At 37.5% G+C, this 23791-nt stretch overlaps 2 protein-coding genes across 2 annotated transcripts; one reads left to right on the top strand and one right to left on the bottom strand.

The window, feature by feature from the left end:
* Positions 1-4985: 4985 nt before the first annotated feature.
* Positions 4986-10268, bottom strand: tcea1 (transcription elongation factor A (SII), 1). The gene is made up of 10 exons (XM_073849200.1): positions 10075-10268; positions 9477-9539; positions 9274-9379; positions 8606-8705; positions 8320-8465; positions 6325-6381; positions 6044-6198; positions 5807-5953; positions 5651-5722; positions 4986-5543 (listed from the first exon to the last, which is right to left on the bottom strand). The coding sequence occupies exons 1-10, from the start codon at positions 10147-10149 to the stop codon at positions 5535-5537; spliced, it is 930 nt and encodes a 309-aa protein (XP_073705301.1). The 5' UTR covers positions 10150-10268; the 3' UTR covers positions 4986-5534.
* Positions 10269-14214: 3946 nt separating this feature from the next.
* LOC141344088 (uncharacterized) lies at positions 14215-23789 on the top strand. The gene is made up of 5 exons (XM_073848827.1): positions 14215-14883; positions 15223-15376; positions 16036-19648; positions 20771-20894; positions 21144-23789. The coding sequence occupies exons 1-5, from the start codon at positions 14215-14217 to the stop codon at positions 22722-22724; spliced, it is 6141 nt and encodes a 2046-aa protein (XP_073704928.1). The 3' UTR covers positions 22725-23789.
* The last annotated feature ends 2 nt before the right edge of the window (positions 23790-23791 follow it).

Consider the following 23791-nt stretch of genomic DNA (forward strand, 5'->3'; position numbering starts at 1 on the left):
ATAAATAAGATGAATAATTTTATATGTAACTTCTTTAATTTTATTAGTAATACATTATTATTTATTAGGTAATTTCCAAACAACCTTTCCATCAGTCTGACTATATAATGAATTCCAAAAATGTTTGCATTTAGGCAATAATTTGGGCCTACATACATTTTTTATATAAAACTTATTAAATGTATTATCTATAATTTTAACATCATTAATGCTTAACTGGTTAGTATAAAAAGGGACAGACTCTGAATATACAGTCGAGGCCAAAAGTTTTGAGAATTACATAAATATTGGAAATTGGAAAAGTTGCTACTTAAGTTTTTATAATAGCAATTTGCATATACTCCAGAATGTTATGAAGAGTGATCAGATGAATTGCATAGTCCTTCTTTGCCATGAAAATTAACTTAATCCCGAAAAAATTCATTGCTGTCATTAAAGGACCTGCTGAGATCATTTCAGTAATCGTCTTGTTAACTCAGGTGAGAATGTTGACGAGCACAAGGCTGGAGATCATTATGTCAGGCTGATTGGGTTAGAATGGCAGACTTGACACGTTAAAAGGAGGATGATGCTTGAAATCATTGTTCTTCCATTGTTAACCATGGTGACCTGCAAAGAAACGTGTGCAGCCATCATTGCGTTGCATAAAAATGGCTTCACAGGCAAGAATATTGTGGCTACTAAGATTGCACCTAAATCAATAATTTATAGGATCATCAAGAACTTCAAGGAAAGAGGTTCAATTCTTGTTAAGAAGGCTTCAGGGCGTCCAAGAAAGTCCAGCAAGCACCAGGATCGTCTCCTAAAGAGGATTCATCTGTGGGATCGGAGTGCCACCAGTGCAGAGCTTGCTCAGGAATGGCAGCTGGCAAGTGTGAGCGCATCTGCACGCACAGTGAGGCGAAGACTTTTGGAAGATGGCCTGGTGTCAAGAAGGGCAGCAAAGAAGCCACTTCTCTCTCAAAAAAACATCAGGGACAGATTGATCTTCTGCAAAAAAGTATGGCGAATGGACTGCTGAGGACTGGGGCAAAGTCATATTCTCCGATGAAGCCTCTTTCCGATTGTTTGGGGCATCTGGAAAAAGGCTTGTCCGGAGAAGAAAAGGTGAGCGCTACCATCAGTCCTGTGTCATGCCAACAATAAAGCATCCTGAGACCATTCATGTGTGGGGTTGCTTCTCATCCAAGGGAGTGGGCTCACTCACAATTTTGCCCAAAAACACAGCCATGAATAAAGAATGGTATCAAAACACCCTCCAACAGCAACTTCTTCCAACAATCCAACAACAGTTTGGTGAAGAACAATGCATTTTCCAGCACGATGGAGCACCGTGCCATAAGGCAAAAGTGATAACTAAGTGGCTCGGGGACCAAAACGTTGAAATTTTGGGTCCATGGCCTGGAAACTCCCCAGATCTTAATCCCATTGAGAACTTGTGGTCAATCCTCAAGAGGCGGGTGGACAAACAAAAACCCACTAATTCTGACAAACTCCAAGAAGTGATTATGAAAGAATGGGTTGCTATCCGTCAGGATTTGGCCCAGAAGTTGACTGAGAGCATGCCCAGTCGAATTGCAGAGGTTCTGAAAAAGAAGGGCCAACACTGCAAATACTGACTCTTTGCATAAATGTCATGTAATTGTCGATAAAAGCCTTTGAAATGTATGAAGTGCTTGTAATTATATTTCAGTACATCAGAAACAACTGAAACAAAGATCTAAAAGCAGTTTAGCAGCAAACTTTGTGAAAACTAATATTTGTGTCATTCTCAAAACTTTTGGCCACGATTGTAAGTGTGTTAGTTTTTTACTTACTTTTTTAAATTAGCCTTCCCATTAATGCCATTATTGTTATTTAGACTGGAATGCGCACAAACGCAAGAGGCAGGATTTATCTCATGAACCAATCACAGTCGATCATAACCAGTGATATCCAATCATATTGCGATGGATATAGAGAACTATAGAGAATTATTCAGAAAGATCACCAGTACCCAAAATGCCATTATTTGATCTATATTTGCCTATTGCCATTTAAATAATGAATCCAAATGTTCAGAATCACCCCAGGGGTTTCTGTTTGGTCTTCATTTACAGTGGAGCGTAACAGTGCTGCCCACTCACTCTCCGCTCTGGAGAGGATGCACCTGGGAACCTCACAAAAGAACCTTGAAAAAGTGTCCTCCCCATTTAACTGTTTCTAAGGGCTAAAGTTGGTGTACACATAAAGAGCATCCATAATGTAAACATCTTTTCCTATTAAAAGTGGGTGAGTTGCTCTCCTTATCTTGAACTACTGTAAATGATGAGTAAAAATGCAGTGGTTTTAGGATGATATAAACCTCCTGTTTTCCATATGCACAAAAGGACGTCAAGAACAACCACCAAAGGGTTGTTTGTTATTCAGATGAGACATTGCTAATGCAAGGGGCTTGTTAGGACATCAAGGCGGTAGTGGGTACTACAGCAAAATCATCTGAGAAGAGAGTGATAGAAATTCACCAAACTGAGCAACATGTCATCTGCCCGCAAATGGCAAGTACTATCCACTTTGTATTGATTGCTGATGTCAAAAGTAACATTGCCATGACTGATCTTATACGCTGATATATTTTTCTTTAGAACACATTATCTCATCATCATTAATCTGTTTTATGCTGTTTGTTGCTTGTTAAAGGAGTCATCGGATGCAAAATTCACTTTTATATGTTGTTTGAACACAAATGTGTGTTGTCAGTGTGTACTTTTCCATCCTATAATGATAAAAATCCACCCAGTGTTTTTTTTTTTTCTTTTTAAATCTGCATAAATAATAACCACTTTCTCAGATCAAGCCGTTCACAGATTCTTGGCAGAGTGATGTAGTTCTGCACAGGCCCCTCCCATGATTGTTGATTGTTTTTTAGCGTAGACCAGCCCTGAGTGAGCTGTAAACTCACCGCCAATGTTTTCGACGCCGGAGCAGAATGTTGCTTAAGCGATTGAGGTGTTTTCTTGTTGGATGTAATAATGAACATAGTAGTTATTTACTCCTGACTTCTGACTGAAGATGCAGAGGATTATTGCCTAAATGCGACGTCTATGTTCGTGTGAATCATTCGTGATCCAGCTTTACCTACAGCAGAAGTGAATATATATATATATATATATATATATATATTTTTTTTTTTAATGAATCTTTGCAAATCACCTTTCCCAATAATGTGCTAGTTAGCAAGATCCACGATGAATGCGGCTAAAGTTAACAGTCTCAGAGAACTGCTCGTCACCCACGGAAGAGAGGGGCGGGGTGAGCAGAGCTCATCAGCATTTAAAGGGACACCGAAATGCATCGCTGTAAACAGAGCTGTTTTTGACAAGGTAAAACTGGTGTTGTTTTACACTACCTTTAGAGAAATTTTAACCAAAGAATTATATAAACTTGTGGAAAATGGGCATCCGATGACCCTTTTGAATGATCTGCCTTACAGAGAAAAGCAAACAAATGACCTCTATTAAACAAAACAAAACCAAAACAACAAATAAATAAAATAAATTGAGATTATGTTATGGGTCATTTAGATAATTCACATGAATTCAAATGCCTATCATGCACAAAAAGTAATTATAAAAAGCTGTTCTAGATAATATATGGACCCAAAAGATGCCTACGTGTCTGATGTACGCACTGAAGCGTTTAAAAAAAATCATCACTAAATCTTAAAGAAAAAAAAAGATTACAAATACCACTGTCTACAGTATCTAGAATCTACAGTAACCTTGATCTATAAGACTACCTATTTAGTTGCAGTTAACTAGGGCTCTGTGAAATCAGTTATTTTTTTCTCAAATTACATTTTGTTTTTTTCTGAATTATAATTTTTCTGGATTCAGTTTTTTTTTCTCTACTGTTTTAGTGGTGAAATAAAAAAATATGATTCAAAAAGCATGTCTGTATCAGGAAACTCACAGTTTAACAGCAATTTAATGAATTATTTAACAAAAATGTAATTTTAAGGCCCTATGAAATACGTTTTTACCAAATTCTTTATTTTGCATTAATTTTCTGCATTCCATTTTCATAAAATTATGAGTTAAAAGCATCTTTAAAAGCATAATTAATTTAAAAAAAAAATTCAGCAATACTGTGTTGTGCATTTACATTTTTCTGGTAAATATTCTTTTCATTTTATTAGTAGTAGTATTGCACTATTATTACATTGAGTAATATATTTGTCAAAGTTTCTTCAAGTTAAACCAAACGTTTATTTTGACAGGCTGCTGTAAAGACCTGTTTCTGTTTGTATATATGACCATAGAGCAGTTGTAGAGATTGTTTGTGTTCATGTACTCATATATTGAGGCTAAAAACATCATAAGGGTTACACGCATTTCAGTTTACATGTAGTAAATGAAACAGTGCGCCTGCGCCATTGCAGGATTCATATTTAAATATAATTTTTGCAGCTTAATATTTACATTGTTATTTAAGTGTACTGGCCTACTGCTGATTTATCCGCTCTATTTTTGCAGTAAGAGCGAGTGCGGTAATTTCAAAATTTTATATGCCTGGGTTCCGGTCTCATCCAGCTATTTTCAGCTGTCCAAAGCAGCAAATTTTGCTGATTGATATTAAAAATTCATGTGTCTTACCATATTATTTACATTATCATAATTATGAACACACTGGTTTGTAGTGCAGTTTTACTGTTTACAGCACGTCATTATTTTTCTCATTATTTCCACGACTAATGAACCGGAAGTCTCACCCATAGGCTTACTTCTGTGTTTAAGAACAAGGTGAGATTTAGGAAATTCCATGACATCTGGCATTACACAGTAAATTTAAATTTTATGACTGGATTCCACGCAAATCATTCAAATTAACTTATGAACAGTTAAAAGTAAAAATAAAAATTGACAATTGACAATCGACAAGAAAATCAACCATCTTAGATATAAAGTGTCATCTTAAGATGACGTATAAATTCACAATCACCATCAATCTTTTAAACATTTTACTCCTGAAAGTAAAAGCCATGTACACAGTAAAAATTTGTAGATCATGCATATAAATATGTATAATTCAGAGTGACAAAGAGACTCAAAGTATCTTCCAAATGAACAAGTTTAAAAAAAATCTTGAGCCGTTTCCAAAAGCAAACAAACGCTAAAAGCTTTTTTTTTTTTTTTTTCTTTTTTAAATGGGCAAGTTTGTCTAGGAAAATTAAATAGCTTTGACTAGCTTTTATTAGAGCGAAGCAAAACTATCTAAATATGAATGTTGTCAAAATGTTTAACTACGTATAAAAAGTGATGGTAAAAGAAAACAAATTCAACAACATTGATCATAGTCCAAAGGCCTATGGCCTAGCTATACATCAAGTTAAAACACAGGACATGAGTTTGTGGACCATTATAATAAAACAAACGGTTGATGGGATCTATTGTGGCCTTTGTACATCAGGTGCGCCATTAAATTGTTGTCCATGATATAGAAACGTGGTCCTGGAATTTAGCTACATCTCCAAACACTGAGAACAACCCCCAACTTCAGCAGAACTGTGAAAACAGATTGAATAGAGACGTGTTAATGAAATAATTCAAATTTTCCATTTGTCGGAATATAATATCATCAATGGATACAACAAAATATTTATATAACATACCTTCCACCTATTTCCACATTCATTGCAGAAGACGAACGTTGTCATCGGTTCATCAGCACTTCGAGTTTGAACCTACAGGAAGTATAAGTGTGTTTATATAACATGTATATATTAAAAAACCTACAGCGATATTCATAAAACATTGTCTAGATTTACCTGCGTGTAGGTACACCTCTTCTTTTTGCACTTCCCGCAGGTGAACAGGTCAGTCTGGGTGCCCCCAGAAGTGGCCACCTGGTGGTCCCTGATGGCTTCTTTGGTCAGATTCTTACGCATCTCCTTTAGTTCATCGCTCGCCATTTCCTGTTGGATTTTGATTCACACTGTCAGTATGACAGAGAACATGTTCCTATAGTTATTACACAATGTTAAAGTGAACTGATTGTCACTCACCTCTGCTGTCATTTTTGCCATGCGCTCTGGACTCACATTCCCACACAGCACATTCCTTCTCAGGTTGGGGTTCTTTGCATCCTTAAGATTGGAGATTCGGCTTCGTACGCGATTCTTGTATTTCATATCAGTATTTTTGAACTCCACAAAGATACGTGCAAGTTGGTCAAGGAACGCATGTGAAATTTTGTATTGTATTGTCAACTAGTATTTTTTCAGTGAGAGTTCGCTCACATTTCAATAGCAATTACTACTTTTTGAGATGAATATGAAAAGGATATATTCTTCGATCTGAGCTCCAAGTTCATCGCAGTCAGCACCGATCGCAATGTGATCATCTAAAAGAAAAATAAGACAACACTTTAAGCATTTAAAAACAAGAAAATGCAAAACACAATTTATATATACACTACCAGTGAAAAGTTTTTAAACAGCAAGATTTTTAATGCTTTTTAAGACATCTCTTCTGCTCACCAAAACTGAATTTATTTGATCCAAAGTAAAGCAAAAATTATGGAAGCCCGTTTTTGCCACTAAATAAAAAAAAAAAAAAAAAAAGTTATTGCAATTTCTTACAGTTCTGACTTTTTTCTCGAAAACTCGAAATTGTGAAAACATTCTGAGAAATATAGTCAGAATTGTGTGATATAAACTCGCAATTGTAAGTTATAAAGTCAGAATTGTGAGATATAAACTCGCAATTCTGTGAACATATCAGTCTTTTTTTCTCATCAGAACTGGACTATATAACTGGAGTTTATATCTCACAATTCTGAGAAAAAAAAAGTCAGATTTTTGATAAAAGTCAGAATTGCGAGATACAAACTCACAATTGTGAGAAAAAAAGTTTAAATATCGCAATTCTTTTTTTTCTCACAATTTTTGAGTTTATATCCTAAAATTCTGACTTTATATCTAACAATAATGACTTTATAATTCGCAATTGTGCCTTTAGATCTCACAGTTCTGAGAAAAAAAAGTCAGAATTGCAAGATGTAAATCGAAATTGTGAGAAAAAATTGTGTGAAATAAACTTGGAATTCTGTCTTTTTCCTCATCAGAATGGGATTTTATAACTTTCAATTGCAAGTTTATATCTCACAATTCAGAATTCAGATACAAACTCGCAACTGCGAGAAACAAGTTTATATCTTGCAATTCTGACTTTATAACTCACAATTGTACCTTTATAAAAAAAAAAGTCAGAATTGTAAACTCGAAATTGCGAGAAAAATAGAGTCAGAGTTGTGAGATAAAGTAGAAATTGCCCTTTTAATTATGTATTCAGTGGCGGAAATGGGCCTCTATAAAAACAGCACAATTTTAAAATATTTTTACTATTTAAAATAACTGTTTTCTATTTGAATATATTTAAAAATAACTTACTCTTGTGATCAAAGCTAAATTTTCAGCATCATTACTCCAGTCTTCATTATCACAATGATCCTTCAGAAATCATTCTAATATGCTGATTTGCTGTTCCGAAAACATTTATTATTATTATTATTATTATTATTATTATTATCATCAATATTTAAAACAGCTGAGTGCTATTTATAAGGATTCTTTGACGAATAGAAAGATACAAAGACCAGCATTTATCTGACATAAAAGGCTTTTGTAACATTATACAATATACCATTCAAAAGCTTGGAGTCAGTTTTGTTTTTTGGGGAAAGAACTTTTATTTAGCAAGGATGCTTTAAATTTACATTTAATGTTACAAAAGATTTCTATTTCAGATAAATGCTGTTCTTCTGAACGTTTTATTTATCAAATAAAGCTGAAAAAAAAATCTACTCAGCTGTTTAACAATAATAATGTTTTTGAGCAGCAAACAAGAATATTAGAATGATTAAGGATAACGAGAATCATGTGACTAGAGTCATGATGCTAACATATTAAAATATATTTAAATAGAAAATTTAAAGAGAAGAAGTTATTCCAACTAGTAAAAATAATTCAAAAAATTACTTTTTTTGATGTACTTTGGACCAAAAAATGCAGGCTTGGTGAGCAGAAGAGACTTCTTTAAAACACTAAAAATCTTACTGTTCAAATCTAGTAGTGTGTATACATACATGCACGCATGCACGCACGCACACTTCACTGAAATACAATGTGTTTTGCACCATTCACGCAAGTTTGAATGTAGAATTTATAATTCAGAAAAAAACAAAAAATTAGTAACGGGTCCAAATATTCTTGGCAAGACACTGTATGGTAATTTAGCAAAGAGAAAAACATGTGCAGAAGAATGGCCTGCCATGACTTGCCTCCTGTTTGCAATGCATTTGACAGCATCTCCCTGCACTTGATACGGACCGAGTCAGATGTGCCCGGTGCTCGTGGGAAAGTGGCTATCAATGTGTTGGGTGTCACATCGACAGACTCACTCTTACTGCTAGAATTACTGCTTGAGCTGATAGAGAAGAAATAAAGAGACAGAGGAATAAGGAACAGGGTGAGAAAGTTAGAGCTATAAAGCCATATTTAAAATCAACAACAATTCAATTATTCAGTCTTATAATATCCTTATGACCATTAACATGGTTTTAGTACCTCTCCTCTCTGGGCTCTGGACTGGCTTGAGCCGGTGAAACCACTGGTGTTGTGCGTTCCTCCTTTTTCTTCTCAGAGTTCTTTTCGGCAGCAGGTTCGTCTGGATGTCAAAAACCACTTGTTAGACGTGTCATCAGAGAAATACTAAAATGATCAGAAATTGACCTATATATCTGAGTGGTGACTCAAAATCTTGTACAAAAGAAAACCTGCAGTTGCTACCACATACAGGCTATTAATGGTATTACAACAACACAACCCCATTGTGACCTAAATTAATGTTACATAAGAAATTTAACATTAATTACAGATTTATACATAATATTATGCAAAAGCCCTAAAAGTATTTAGACAAAAAAAGGCCCATTTTAAATATGCGTGTGTGGGTGTGTGTAGTACAATGAATGGTTTCATACTTGAATTCTAATATAACGGATTTCATACTTTAAGTACAGTTACGTTAAGTGTCTATATTTGATACAAGTATGCAGATACAAGTATTTTATGACCTCTTAATAACCAAGAAAGTATATATATGGGTAATTTAACCAAACTGTAAAAATGGAGGGAAAACTCATGAGAAATGATAATAGACATTTTAAAACACAATGTCTGCTTACAATTAGACTTAAATGAAGGTGTCAATGTTATTTGTTGATAACACTAACCCAGCAATTTCTTCCAGGACTTGATCAATGACTTGGCCAGTGAGGTCACTTCATCGTCTGTGCTCTGTTTGCGGATGGCATTGACAGACATCCCGATCCTTGTAGACTGTTCATAAGAAAAGCAGAGAAAATCTCTCGTTAAATTTGAGTACTTAAGTGAGAATGAAACAACTAAATAAACAATAGAGTAAACATAATGTTACCTGCAGAAGCTCCAGGGTCATGGGTATATTCTTTAGTTCCTTTAGTAAATCCAGTGCACCAGCCTAATAAAAAAAAAAAAAAGAATAAAAAGCACGACTTATTAAAATACATTTCATTTTTTTTAAGACACTTTATAGGAATTTCATTAATACATGCATTTGTTTACAGCGACGTCAACATAAGCAACTATGTAGCATAACACCTAACTATCCTCACTTTTCCTGACATAATCTAGATAAAGTCATAGTTTACTATACATTCCTAAGCATACTGAACTCAAGAGTCAGTTTGTTTTCTAAAAGAAATCAGTTTCATTACTGCCTCCCGCTGACTGACCCTGTGCATTTATCCGCGCTAACAACAGCTAATGCTGCTAATTTCCCCGCTAAGCGTTACGTTTCTTAAACAATAAACCAAACCACTATATATTTCTCTCACTTAAGCATTAACCACTAAATCTATTCAGAAAACAGATCCCCAGTTTCGCTGTAGATTATTAAATCAGTTGTTCTCTATGTATGTAGCTGTTAGCTTGCTACATAATGTTAGCCTCGTCTGGTCCAAGACAGGGAATTCATTCATGACAAAACATCTCACCCCGTTCTTCTTCTGTGCCATTTTATCCATCTTTTTTGCGATCCGGATAATCTCTTCTTCTTCCTTCTTACCCATTTTTGATGTTTATCGGTAACTGTTAAATTTAAACAGAGTTTAAATGTACAAAACGTAAAGCCACACGCGAACACACCACTCAACAACCGGCGGCGAACGCAGCAGCTCTGGCAGGAAGGCGTTTCTATGAAAAGCCCAGACATCACTAATCAAACCGTAGACTAGAAGCGCCATGAATCAATCGACGTAAAGCGCAGGCAACACTAATCGAAGAAACGACCGAGTTTTTAATTATTTTCCTTACAAATGACACATATAAGTGATTCACATATAAGTGATGTAAATTTGTAAAACATATGGAGCGAACTGGCAGTGATTTGTGCTGAAAAGTGCTGTGTGGTGAGATTTCAACAACCTCTGTTTGCAACACTAGAGTGCGCTCCTGCTCGTTTTACTACAACGGCTGGCATAACATAACAGGTTTTAATGTAGGATAACGTTTAAAAAAAATCTTTCTTATTTTTTTTGTAAAGGTAATGCAGCACATTCTTAGTATATGGCAAGGTAAAATAAAGGAAGTAAGTCTATGGGCGAGAGAAGAATAACAACGTGAAGTAGCCGCAAAACCAGCTGTTTTGTACAGCTAAAAATAGCTGGGCGCCCATGAGATCGGAAGCCAGACTCATAAAATGTACAAATGGCCGCATCTGCTCTTACGGGGAAAATAAGGTGGATATCTAAATATTTTTTTTCTATCAATAATATATTGGTCCTGCTGTTTTATATATAATTAATAATGTTCTGAATTTTTTAGTAAGTTTTATATACACATCTAAAATATAAAGCATAGAGTGTCATCATTTAGTGGCACTGGACATAAACAATGCCACAGAACTGAACGGAACTCGCAAATTTTGACGATTATTGCTGCTGAAAATGGTCAATTATTGTCATGTTTTTGACTGTACTAATTGGTCGAACCAGGAAAAACGTTTAGAGTACTATAGACTGCCAAAAGTTATAACAAATCAAGGAAAAGAGTGCAAAAAACCTGTCTGAGGAACAAAAGGTGTTTGTAGTTGGCCAAACTGAACCAGGATTTCCAGAGCAAGAATCTTGACAACATGTTTGTTCTTATCATTTCCAGTCAGGTAGGTGAAATATTAGGCTAATATCTTAATTAATACTGCTTGTATATATCTTTACCAACTATTAACTTTAGTTTGTCAAAATATTGCACCCTTTCCTGCTTACTAAGTCCTTCTCTATATGATTTCCCTGCTGAAAAAACAGCATATGCTGGTAAGGTATGTTTTGGTGCTGGGATGCTGGTTTATGCTGGTCCTTTGCTGGTTTATGCTGGTCCTTGACCAGCAACATGACCAGCATAAACCAGCTAAGGACCAGCATAAACTAGCAAAGGACCAACATAAACCAGCATCCCAGCACCAAAACATACCTTACCAGCATATGCTGGTTTTTTCAGCAGGGTTAGCAGCTTCCATACGTTTTTTTCCCATGGATTAGACAGCATAAATTATCAGAACATATTCAGTAGCACATTAACCATGCAATCCATGCTGTTGTTTACATCTGAATATCGCCAGTATGGCCGAGCATCCGGGTGACTGACCAAAACGTGCCGTAAGTGCAAACCCCTTTATAATACAAACATGTGAGATTCTATAATATGCAATGGATATGTACAACTTTTCTGGTAGGTATTTAGCAATTTAATGTTATCTTTTTTAAATTATTTGTAATTCAAATAAATGTTAACATATTTTTAGTCCGTTATTAAATGTACTTTGCTCTCAATGTTTTTATCTCATTTAAATGCATTTTATTACTCTAGTGCTTGTTTGTTATTAAATAAAATCCCATGCTTTCTTACTCAGCGCCTGGCATGTGTGCAAGCCTCTAATCCTTAGAGATCAAGACAACGTGATTCCCCATCCAGTGAATTTGTTTTGCCCTAACACCTTACACGACTTTTTGATAATCACATCAAGACATCTGAAACTTAACTAGTTATAGAATAGAGTAAGAGCTTGATCAGGTTCTGCTTAAACCAAACTGCTTGAAATTTCCCTAGAAACACTGCAAGGCTAATCTCCACCCCATGCTGATAAGGAAATCCTATAAAACTATCTGAGACATGACGGGGAGCCTTGAGATTACTCGAAACTGCTGAGTGTCAGTGAAAAACATCAAACAGTGACCGATTACATAAAAAAATTAATACAAGTTAAAGAATGAACAGAATCAACAAAGTCATCTCTTATGCTGTACATGTCCATATCTAGTGCTGATCGATTCATGTGATACAAGATCACCCCAGATGTAATACATTGAGAACTGATGTTGCCCTGTTGAAACCAATAACAATCACAATATCCCTGCTGTGCTTCCGTAGTCACAGTTACGCTCCCACTGAGAGACACATGCTTTACCAGCGGAGACTTCCCTTTCCCTTATAGTCAGCTACAGCATAAAACCTCTCTACTTCACCCTACTCTAATCCCTATTAGCAGAGGCCTTAAATCTGCTTATATCTCTGCAAGAAATTAGAAACACCTTCAGCCATCTGCTGGATATCACATGCAGCAGAACAAATACTTTATGTTTCATTATGTTTGAGGGAAAACCACTAAAACAGCATTTAGAAATGTAATTTGTTTAGCTGATTATACAGTAAGATGAGACAAAATGCAGGTATTATATAAACAGTTGAGACCAACCGAAAGGTTTGCATGATGTTTTATGTTTGTGTATCGTTCATTATCACACTTACTGTTATTATGGTTATCAGTACTGTACTGTTAGAAACCTCCTAGGCTAAATATACAGTTTAATTATATGTTAGTGCAAAAGCTTAGATTATACAAGTAACCTATTTAAAAGTGTGCTTTCAAAATATAAAGGCTTGAAATTATAGTATTCTTAATGCTCTCTTTCTTTAAAATGCTGTTTAATCATGACCAAAGATTAAACAAATCGACCCTGATGCCTGCCGTCCCAAAATAGCCCTGAGCGTTGTTCATAATCTCTTCAGTTGATGGACAACAAACTCGCCAACTCAACCCTCCTGAAAATGTGAAATAAGGTAGGATGAGTGGCTTCAAATATCTAAATAGTAGTATCAAATCTAGTAGCTTTTTTTGTATATATTTTGAATGTTTACATTGGTAAATTAATGTACCTGCTTTGTTTTAAGAGACATTGTATGGATTGTTTTATGTAACTGCATTTGCAGCAGATTAGACGGCGATTTTTGTGTTTGAGCTTTATATATATGTGTGCTTTTGAATCATGATTTCCAGATTATGTATTGTGGCTGTTATGCAATGGTTTATTGCCCTGAAAAATTCTTGTGGAACATCATTTGTCTGTTGAATGAGGCTGTCTGTGCCACACGGCAAAGCCATCTCTATGAAGATGATGTTTTTAGATAGCATATAGCACATTTAGAAAGCCGTTTCCATATTTCTTAAGTTCACTTGTATACAAAAAATTACATTATTCATGTATCTCTACTTTAAGTTGAGTTCTGTAACTATCAGCCTTAGCATTCGTTTATTGTCTTCCATTCGTTTACTTAGTCATGTTAAGCAAATATTCCTGAGCAAACTCTTCTAGTCCTTGAGAGAGGTTATTTCACTGTTGACTGCAGGAAGCCATTTCATTAATGACTATAATGAAAAATTGAAAACAATACCTGAAAGATGAATGTAGTTGTTGCTGCTAATGAACTGCAGATTGATTTTTCTAATGCATTCGTAGTAGTAGGAATTGCAAAGTATAAAGACTTCATTAAAAGAGCGTATCACATCATTTAAAGGTTTTGTTTTGTTGTCATCAGCTGAAAGTCCCTAGAGTATATTCATTTATAAAAGCACTTGCTTTACGGGTGACACAAAGTGGATGTGGAAGCAATTTTAGTACGGGAGAATTAAACCTAATGGGACGCAGATAGTAAAAACAGAACAATATTATAGCATGCCGTGCAGAATTGATGTTGTTATTATACACCAAAATACAAATATATTCAAATAAAGTTATATTTAACTAAAAAAGTCTGTTATTTAACTGTTGGTTCTTTATTTTCTTCCAGTATTTCTTAATATGAGCACAGCACACCTTAATGATGCACCCTTTCCCGACGTGTCCGCGGGGAGCGTGCAGACGTTGTTCTCCAGACCCCTCCACCCCCAACCAGACCCCATTACCACTAAGAGGGTATGTTTCTACAAGAGCGGGGACCCTCAATTCACAGGGCACCGGATGGTCATCAACAACCGCACTTTTAAAACCTTTGATGCCCTTCTAGACGCCCTCTCCAAAAAAGTGCCTCTGCCATTTGGGGTAAGGACCATCACAACACCCAGGGGAACACATGTTGTCCGTACACTTGATGATGTGCAGGATGGGGGCTCTTATCTGTGCTCAGATCAGAAGAAAGTCAAGCCTTTTAACTTGGATGAGGTCCATAAGAGACAGGTCCCTTGGAACACTACCAGAAGTGTCAGTGCGGGGTGGCAAGCACGCAGAGAAGTGGTCCGGCAGCTAGCAAAAAGAAATGAAGTGACCACAAGGGCAGGAAAAATGGCAGAAAATAGAGCGGTGGTACGGACACCGAAAAGACTGACGGTGTACAAAAACAGGGATCCGAGCGTGAAGCGAGTAATCGTTCTTCGTAGGAGAACAGCCCCAAATTTTGAAGCTCTTTTGGATTATCTTTCTCAAGTGATGCAGTTCCCAGTTGTGAAGCTTTACACAGAAGATGGCAGAAGAGTAAGTACATATATAAATGCTTTCCTGGTTTAAATTATCTTTAAAGAATGGTACGGTAATTAGGAATACATATTGACATATGTTTTTGTGCAAGATTTTGGCCTTTTTAGCTTTTAGGCTTCAAAGTATACTATGTCTTTGTTCATTACAGTCATTCCGTCAATCCTTGGTGTACTAAGCCATGCTTTTTAATTCTAACCCCCAGCTGTGAGAGTACACTATAATCACTCACACACATGACTGACTAAAGCTCGAACTTATGTCCTAAAGTTTGAACTTCTGCAAATATAAGAATAATGTTATTTACTGGATGCACATAAGTTTCTTTTCTGTTTATAGGTTGAAGGACTTCCTGCCCTCATCTTGTGCTCTGGGATTGTTGTGGCAGCTGGTAACGAACCCTTCAGACCCGGAAACTACAGTCACCAAGCTCCCACTAAAGTCCAGTCAAGGATATCTGAATCTTTGCATGCAACAACTGAGACACCACTACGTAAGCCCAAAATCTTTTATGATTTTTAGCACTGCCCTTTTAGTATGGAAGCCCATTTCTGACATGTAAGAAAAAAAAAATCATGCCTTAAAAAGTCTAAATTATGAGTACTTGAGTAATAATTATGCGATAAAATGTTGAAATTAGGACTTTAAAAGTCATAATTGCAAGTAAAAGTTGAAATTATGACTTACTTAAGTCATAATTATGAGATAAGTCATATTCTGGCCACATCTACTTGCCTGTAAATATATATAATAATATATGTAAATATATAGATATACATATATATTTATATATATTTATACATACATACAACCAATGTGTTTATGAAGTAATTAAGTTAATTTCGACTTCTAAAGTCAGAGTTTCAACACTTTATCTCGTAATTATGACTTAAGTATGTCATAATGTTTACTTTTAAAGTCAGAATTTTTACTTTTTGTCTCATAATTATGACTTAAATATGTCATAATTTTAACTTTTTAAGACATGATTTTTTTCTTACGTGGTGGAAATAGGTTTCCGTACTTTAGTGATAAACTGATTTTGATCTTAGTTTCTGATTTTTAAGTTTAATTAATGTTTTTTCTCTTTTTTCCCTCCTCACCATCTTCCATCTTCTGTCTTCTAATAATATCGGCTCATTCGCCCACAAGAAGAAAAAAAGATTCCAGCAGGGACTATTTCAAGATCAAGGAATTTCTCTTTATCTTCTGAGAGGTTCCTTGTAGAGCAGATCAATAAGTCACTAAATGGAAATCTGACAGAGCACAATAGGACAAAGAATGAATCAATGGAAACTGAAGGCAGTCAGCCAGTGGAATCAGACGAGATGGAGACCTGTGACTGTACAGATGGTGTGGAGCAGGGGAATTACCCCATTATGCCTACCGAAGACGACATTGAAAAATCATTCCGGGTCAATGAAGATGGCAGCATGACAGTGGAGATGAAGGTGCATCTTACTATAAAACAAGAGGAAATGATCCACTGGACAACTACACTGAGCCGCACTTCCGTTAATAACCAGCAGAGGGCAGTGTGCAATTCCAAGCCACAATCAGGTGCAAACTCATTAGATGTAACCAATGACTCAGGCAAAGAGTCGAATGGAGCTCACAGCCTAGATTCTAAAGAAATCAATACACTCGTTAACAAATCGGTAGGGTTCATGAAAGAAGAAAGGGAACATTATGGCAGTGATACATCATCTGAAAAGCCTAAGTCCATTTATAGAAGGCTACCCACTCCAGGTCCCAGACAACGAAGAACAGAGGCCTCAGTCGAAAACATCCAAACTGAAGTTCAGGAGAGTACAGTAGGTGCCTACTCATACTTGGAGCGAACTGCTCAGGGAGAGCTGACGGAGGGTTACTGTGTGGTCAGTCGCAGCAGTAGCAGCAGCAAAAGAAATGTGTCAAAACCCGGAAAGACTGAATTAGGAGAGGTTAAGCACAAGAACTCTCACTCCTCCTTTAGATCGTCAGGGGTTGCAGAGATTCTTCAGCTACAAAACAACGGGACAATGGGAATAACAGAGACTGTGGTGCACATATATGAATCACAAGGTACATGTGACAATTACAATGCAAATACTCAGGTGTATGTGGACAACAAGCCTGGATATCACACAAAAGCTTTGCCTCAAAGTAAGCCAGGCTCAACAGATTCAGGACCCCGTTCGTCAAGTAATGATTGCGATGTAGATCTCACTAGGCAGTCCACAAGTTCCAACTCGCAGGATGGTGGAATATCTAATATGCTCTCATTGTCATCTGCTTGTTCAACACCTCCAAAAAAATTAAAAAACAATCCATCCATCCTCACTGATGATGAAAAACAAACCTTGGTTGAATGCATGTCTGAGATGCCCGAAAAGGAAATTATACATCCTGCATCAGCAATGGAACAAGTCTCTGATGATAAAAACATTGTTAGTAATAAAAATAATACACCAAAGTCCAAAAAATCAAAGAAAAGTACTTCTTCTGAATCATCTGGATTTGGGAAAAAAATAAGGGGCAGTGCTCCAGGGTCTTCAAAAGACCTCCAAATGATATCAGACACACTGAGCCACACAGGATCAGAGAAAAAGACTAGCTCAGCAGAAAGTGATAGACGTGAAAACAAAGCTGTTAGAGACAAAAATAAGAAGACAAAAACATCTGAAAATTCTCCAAAGATTAGAAACTTGAATCTAAACTCTGGGAATCAAAGTAGCTCAGATAAAGACCTCAAGTTAAAAGATAAAACCATCAAAGACATTTCCCACAAAGTAAACACAAATGGCCATGACTCTCAAGGTCCTAAACTAAAGAAGAATAGTTTAGATATTCAATTGCCAGCCCATCCAGCTCCCACATTAAAGAGGCTACCGAAACAAAGGTCAATGAATGGTGTCAGATTAAAATCCTCTAAAGAAAAACAGGAGTTGAGTGAAAGTTTGTCATTGCCTGTGCTACAGTTGTCCTCCTGCAGTGTAAATCAATACGTTGAAAGCTGGCTAAATAAAATCGAACCAGAATCTGTGCCCTATGATGAGGAGACAAACCATCCAGAGACTGTACCAAGAGCAGTATTCCAGATAGGCAGTGACTCCACAGAAGACTCTGAGATTAAAAGTGACCCTGAAAAGGATAGCGTAGATGTTGAAGGCCCTTCTCTACAAGATGCTGACGAGAGGCCAATGTCTCATCCACCTGTACAAATAAGGTGTGAGGGAGAACCAACTGAGCCACAGAGGCCGATAGGATTTTGTAAATCGATGCCAATTTTGAGGGTACCTTCTGAACAAGAGGGTCTTGTAAGAATGCACAAGTCATCTGAGAATTTGGTTCCCCCCGATGCTACTGAGACATCACAAAGTACAGAGATCAAAGTTAGGTCAGGCGTGAAACCAGTTTTGCAACAGATGTGCTTGTCTGTTCAGTCCATCACGCGAGCATTTAGTCAGACCAGCTTAACACCTTTGGAAAGGGAAAAGTCTAGTAGCCTCCCAGATTTTTCCTCTCAGGTGGCTTCTGCCTTTGGTTCTCCCTCGAGAGCTCTTCTGTCTTTCTTGTCACTGATGACTCTGAGAGATACAAAAGATGAATCGCAGGCCAGCAACTCTAATGTCTGTCCAGAGGCCCTGCAGGTAATGCAGTCCTTGGAAAAAATATCCAATATTAAGGATGAGGATGAGCTGAAAGCCAGCTTGACCAGTCTTCAAAGTTCAACTTCCTCCAAATTAAAACAAAGCTGGAGCGATTTCCGAGAGCAAAATGTCTTTGAAGAGAGTCCGCCACTGTCACCAAGGTTCTCAGAGCAGGAGTTTGCTGTAGAATTGGACTTAGAAGGTGAAACGGACGATCAGGACAAACAGCACAGTTTTAGCATTGAACATTTACTGGGTGAACTGAACATGCCTGAAGATCTTCACAGAGAGATTTCCTCTCTTGTTGAAGGTGAACTACAGTATTTTAATCAAGCAGACTTAATTAAACATGATGATACCATCAGTGACATCTCAGGTAAAGAGACTGAAAATGAAGATGGCTCCTTAGGTGGTAGTTTAGAGAAAGCTGCTGACATGGAAGAGGAAAATGAGAATTTCGGCCAAGACGGTGACAAAACCAATGATGATGATCCAGTGGAACCAGAATCTCAGGAACTGTGCTTAATCCAAGCTCATTCCCCTGACTCTGAAACTATAGAAGAGGACCTAGGTAATGAAGTTTCTGGTATAGCAGTGCCCATTCAATCACCTGAGGGTAATGGTAGTGATTCAAGTAAACCAGAGGTTTTAGAAACATCTGATCACAACCAGATGAATTCAGAGAACATACAAGAAAGGGTAACTAATGAAGACTCAGAACCTGAAAACAAAGACGATGAAGAAAATTGTTCTCCAACATCCGAGCAAATGATAAAAGATGTAGCTGCAGAAGAAGTTTATGAGCTCTCTGATCACCAAAACAATATGCCTGAAAGAGAGGACAATGTAACGGCAGGTATTATAGAAGAACTCAACACTGATGCAGAGAAGGACACCATTCAGAACATCAGGGGAACTAGCGAACAATCAGATGCTTCAGAACCTGACGACACAAATGCCAAACGCTCATGTTCAACATCAGAAACTGAGTGTGTGCCATTTTCAGACAGAGAGGCAGCTGAGCAAAATGAAGACAGTCATTACAGTACAGTTGAGGACGGCCTCAGAGAGGAAGTTGATCTTTCTGATCCTGAGAAAACAATTAGTGATGGAGGACCTGAGCAAGAAAACAAGTCTGAATCAGAATGTAAATCCATTCACTCAGAGCCCCCAGAGATATCATCGCCTCATCGTGATACAGAGGGTGAATGTTCTGTCAGAGAGGAAGCTGATCTTTCTGATTTTGAGGAGACGATCAGTGATGGGGGACCTGAGCAAAAAAACAAGTCAGAATCAGAATGTAAGTCCATTCACTCAGAGGCCCCAGAGATATCATCACCTAAAGGTGATACAGAGGGTGAATTATCCACAAGAGAGGAAGATGATCTTTCTGATTTTGAGGAGACAATTAGTGATGGAGGACCTGAGCAAAAAAACAAGTCAGAATCAGAATGTAAGTCCATTCACTCAGAGGCCCCAGAGATATCATCACCTAAAGGTGATACAGAGGGTGAATTATCGACAAGAGAGGAAGATGATCTTTCTGATTTTGAGGAGACAATTAGTGATGGAGGACCTGAGCAAAAAAACAAGTCAGAATCAGAATGTAAGTCCATTCACTCAGAGGCCCCAGAGATATCATCACCTAAAGGTGATACAGAGGGTGAATTATCCACAAGAGAGGAAGATGATCTTTCTGATTTTGAGGAGACAATTAGTGATGGAGGACCTGAGCAAGAAAACAAGTCAGAATCAGAATGTAAGTCCATTCACTCAGAGGCCCCAGAGATATCATCACCTAAAGGTGATACAGAGGGTGAATTATCCACAAGAGAGGAAGCTGATCTTTCTGATTTTGAGGAGACAATTAGTGATGGAGGACCTGAGCAAGAAAACAAGTCGGAATCAGAATGTAAGTCCATTCACTCAGAGCCCCCAGAGATATCATCGCCTCGACGTGATACAGACGGTGAATGTTCCATCAGAGAGGAAGCTGATATTTCTGATTTTGTGGAAATGATTAGTGATGGAGGACCTGAGCAAGAAAACAAGTCAGAATCAGAATGTAAGTCCATTCACTCAGAGCCCCCAGAGATATCATCGCCTCGTCGTGACACAGACGGTGAATGTAGAGAGCAAACGACTAGTGATGGAGGACCTGAGCAAGAAAACAAGTCAGAATCAGAATGTAAGTCCATTCCCTCAGAGCTCTCAGAAACATCATTGCTCCATCGTGACACAGAAGGCGAATGTAGAGAGCAAACAACTAGTGATGAAGGACCTGAGCAAGAAAACAAGTCAGAATCAGAAAGTGAGTCCATTCACTCAGAGCCCCCAGAGATATCATCACCTCATTATGATACAGAGGGTGAATGTTCTGTCAGAGAGGAAGCTGATCTTTCTGATTTTGAGGAGACAATTAGTGATGGAGGACCTGTGCAAGAAAACAAGTCAGAATCAGAATGTAAGTCTGAGCCCCCAGAGATATTATCACCTTCTCATGACACAGAGCGTGAATGTAGACAACAAACGACTAGTGATGGAGGACATAAACAAGAAATCAAGTCAGAATCAGAATGTAAGTCCATTCACTCAGAGCTCTCAGAGACATCATCGCCTCATTGTGAGCAAACATTAGAATCATCTAGCCAAGAAGATGATCAGGTGATGTCTCCAGATGTCAAAGATGCAGATCAAGAACGTGAGGATCCTGATCCACACTGCAACAGCAGCCCTCAATATGTTAGTAATGATGAAAATGGTACTTCTGGGGCTGAATACCAGAAAATTGAAATTGAAAATAACCTTGTGGAAGAACATGACGTTAATGAAGTGGACCATGAGAACTCTGAAGTTTGTAAACGAGTAGATCCAGATGCTAATGTAGAACAGGAAGATCATGAAGGTTTGCTTGATTTTCATAATAACGTGAATGGTGTTAGACACTCGATTACTGATACTAAAGATTCTGTGGATGGGGAGTCATGCTGCAGTATGAGTACAAGTGAGCACCAGTTTGAGAAAGCTGAGAGTTTTGGTATGGAACATGGCTATCATTATCTACTACACCAAACTGAGATCCCACAAGAGCTGTTAGACCTAATTAATTCAGCTTTGTTGTCCTCTACCCTGACTGTCACAAGTGATTCAAATGGTAACCTCAGAATAGAACCAGACAAATGCAAAATGAAGGAGATATTCATGGCTTGCCAAATGACAGATGATCAGTATGGTCAAAAATGTCTCCCGAGCCCAAATACATCAGATCTGTCTGATTACAGACCTGAGACATCTGACAATGGTGGGTACCAGTCACAGGAACTCTTTACAGAAAGTGGAGAAGAAGAGGCAGAGAGGTTACGTATTTTTCGAGAAATCATTAAAGAAAGTTCAGAGAAGCCAAAAAGAATAAACCATGTAAAAGAGAATGGCTTGATGAAATCATCTAAATGGATGACAACAAAACCTACTCCCAGTCCAAGTTTAAAAAGCAGCAGTTTTGCTTCTTTTCAGGATACTAAAAGTGCAATCCAAGAGACGCTATCCCATAGTAGATCGCAGAGCGATAAAAGTTCACTTGACGGAGACTCTGAGTCAGTACAGTGCATGGCTTTAAAAGATAACGTGGACGCTAAAGAAGGAGTGCTGATTGATAAAGGCAGGTGGCTTCTCAAAGAAAACCACCTCATCCGTAACTCTCCTCCTGTAATTATGGGAATGTATGGAAATGGAGACACCACATCAGCCGACACGGCTCAGGACAACAAGAGTGAGGATTCGGCCTACCCATATTGTGAAAATCAAGCCTCGCCTCTGGCTGTAATATCCTCTTCTGAGCTGGAGGACATGGCTAAACCCTCTACACAGAAGTGTACGTACTTCAATATGTCACATAGCAGTGATTCTGATCCTCTCTTGGATGCCCGAAGTGTCAATAATGGCAGCGGTGGAGGGAAAGCTAGGAGAAACAAGGAACTAAAGGTATCTCCGATGGGTGAGCCTTCTAAAATGTGGGCAAAGAAAAATGGAAGCATGTCTTCATTCGCATCTGTTGAGTTCAAACTGCCTGATGGGAAAGTCCATCCTCAGGAAGGGTCCGAATCTGGTACTAACAGATCTCAGAGTCAAGACAGTCGGAGAGTACAAGAGGTCGAGGAGTCGAGGGAATGGCTAAATCTCAGGTGTGGGCAGCACTGCCCAATACTATAGTTCAAAAGGGAAAATGAACCAGCTACAATCACTTATACTTAAGGTATTGTCAGATTTTAGTTATTGATAGTAGCTTATAAGCCTAAACCTGGGGTCTCCAAACTCGGTCCTGGAGGGCCAGTGTCCTGCAGAGTTTATCTTCAACTTGCCTCAACACACCTTCAAAAATCGACCAGATGAAGGTATCTCAGGAGGCAGGAAGCGAAGCTAACATTGGATTTGAAGGTGCCTTGATGCCTTCTTACCTTGAAATGTGTCCTCTGAAGGCAGCATTTTTCAGTTTTCAGGTGCAACTGTTGCCAAGTGAGACCATGATTAGCTGATTCAGGTGTATTTATTTAGGGTTGAAGTGAAACTTTGCAAGTTTCCGGCCCCGAGTTTGGAGACCCCTGGCCTAAACAGCACAATGTAAAGGCATACAGTCTTTAACTGCAGTGTTAAGACTTTAATTTCCTCACTTCGGTGCCTGCTGGTCTTTAAGCTTTCAGTTGTATACATTTGGGTGTTTTAAACAGTTCTTCAGGTTATTTTAAACATGTATTTTCATTTTACAGGGGCTATATTGCACAAATCATCTGACTTACTTGAATTTATTGAACTTCCTAAGTGGTATTTATATAGAGAAAAAATACATGGGCTTTATTGTTGCATTTGTTTCTGAATGTGGACCTGTTTCTTATTTGATTGGTTATTTATAACCCTCAGCTCTAATATATGCTTGGTTTTTCCCCAGAGATTTAGGGACTCTGGAATACTAAGATAATAATTAAAAAAACAAGAGTTATCATTCATAACATTTCATGTGCAAGTTTAAAACATCTCTCAAGATATGTTGCCTCACTCTTTGAACCACATTTCCAAATATCTTTGTATGGAAGCCCTCAAATACATATAGAGAAGTAATTTATACTGTTACTTCAACCAGTGTCATTTGGTTAGAATAGGAGTGAGCAATGCTCTGTTGTCTGATATTTTTTGTGCCATTGTTGGTCTAGTAGATTCATGTTTTTCTTAGGTAACATGAAACACTGGCAAACACAATAGATCTGTTAAATATCTGTTAAACT

The sequence above is a fragment of the Garra rufa genome, chromosome 10, assembly GCF_049309525.1.
Source record: "Garra rufa chromosome 10, GarRuf1.0, whole genome shotgun sequence".
Taxonomy (NCBI): domain Eukaryota; kingdom Metazoa; phylum Chordata; class Actinopteri; order Cypriniformes; family Cyprinidae; genus Garra; species Garra rufa.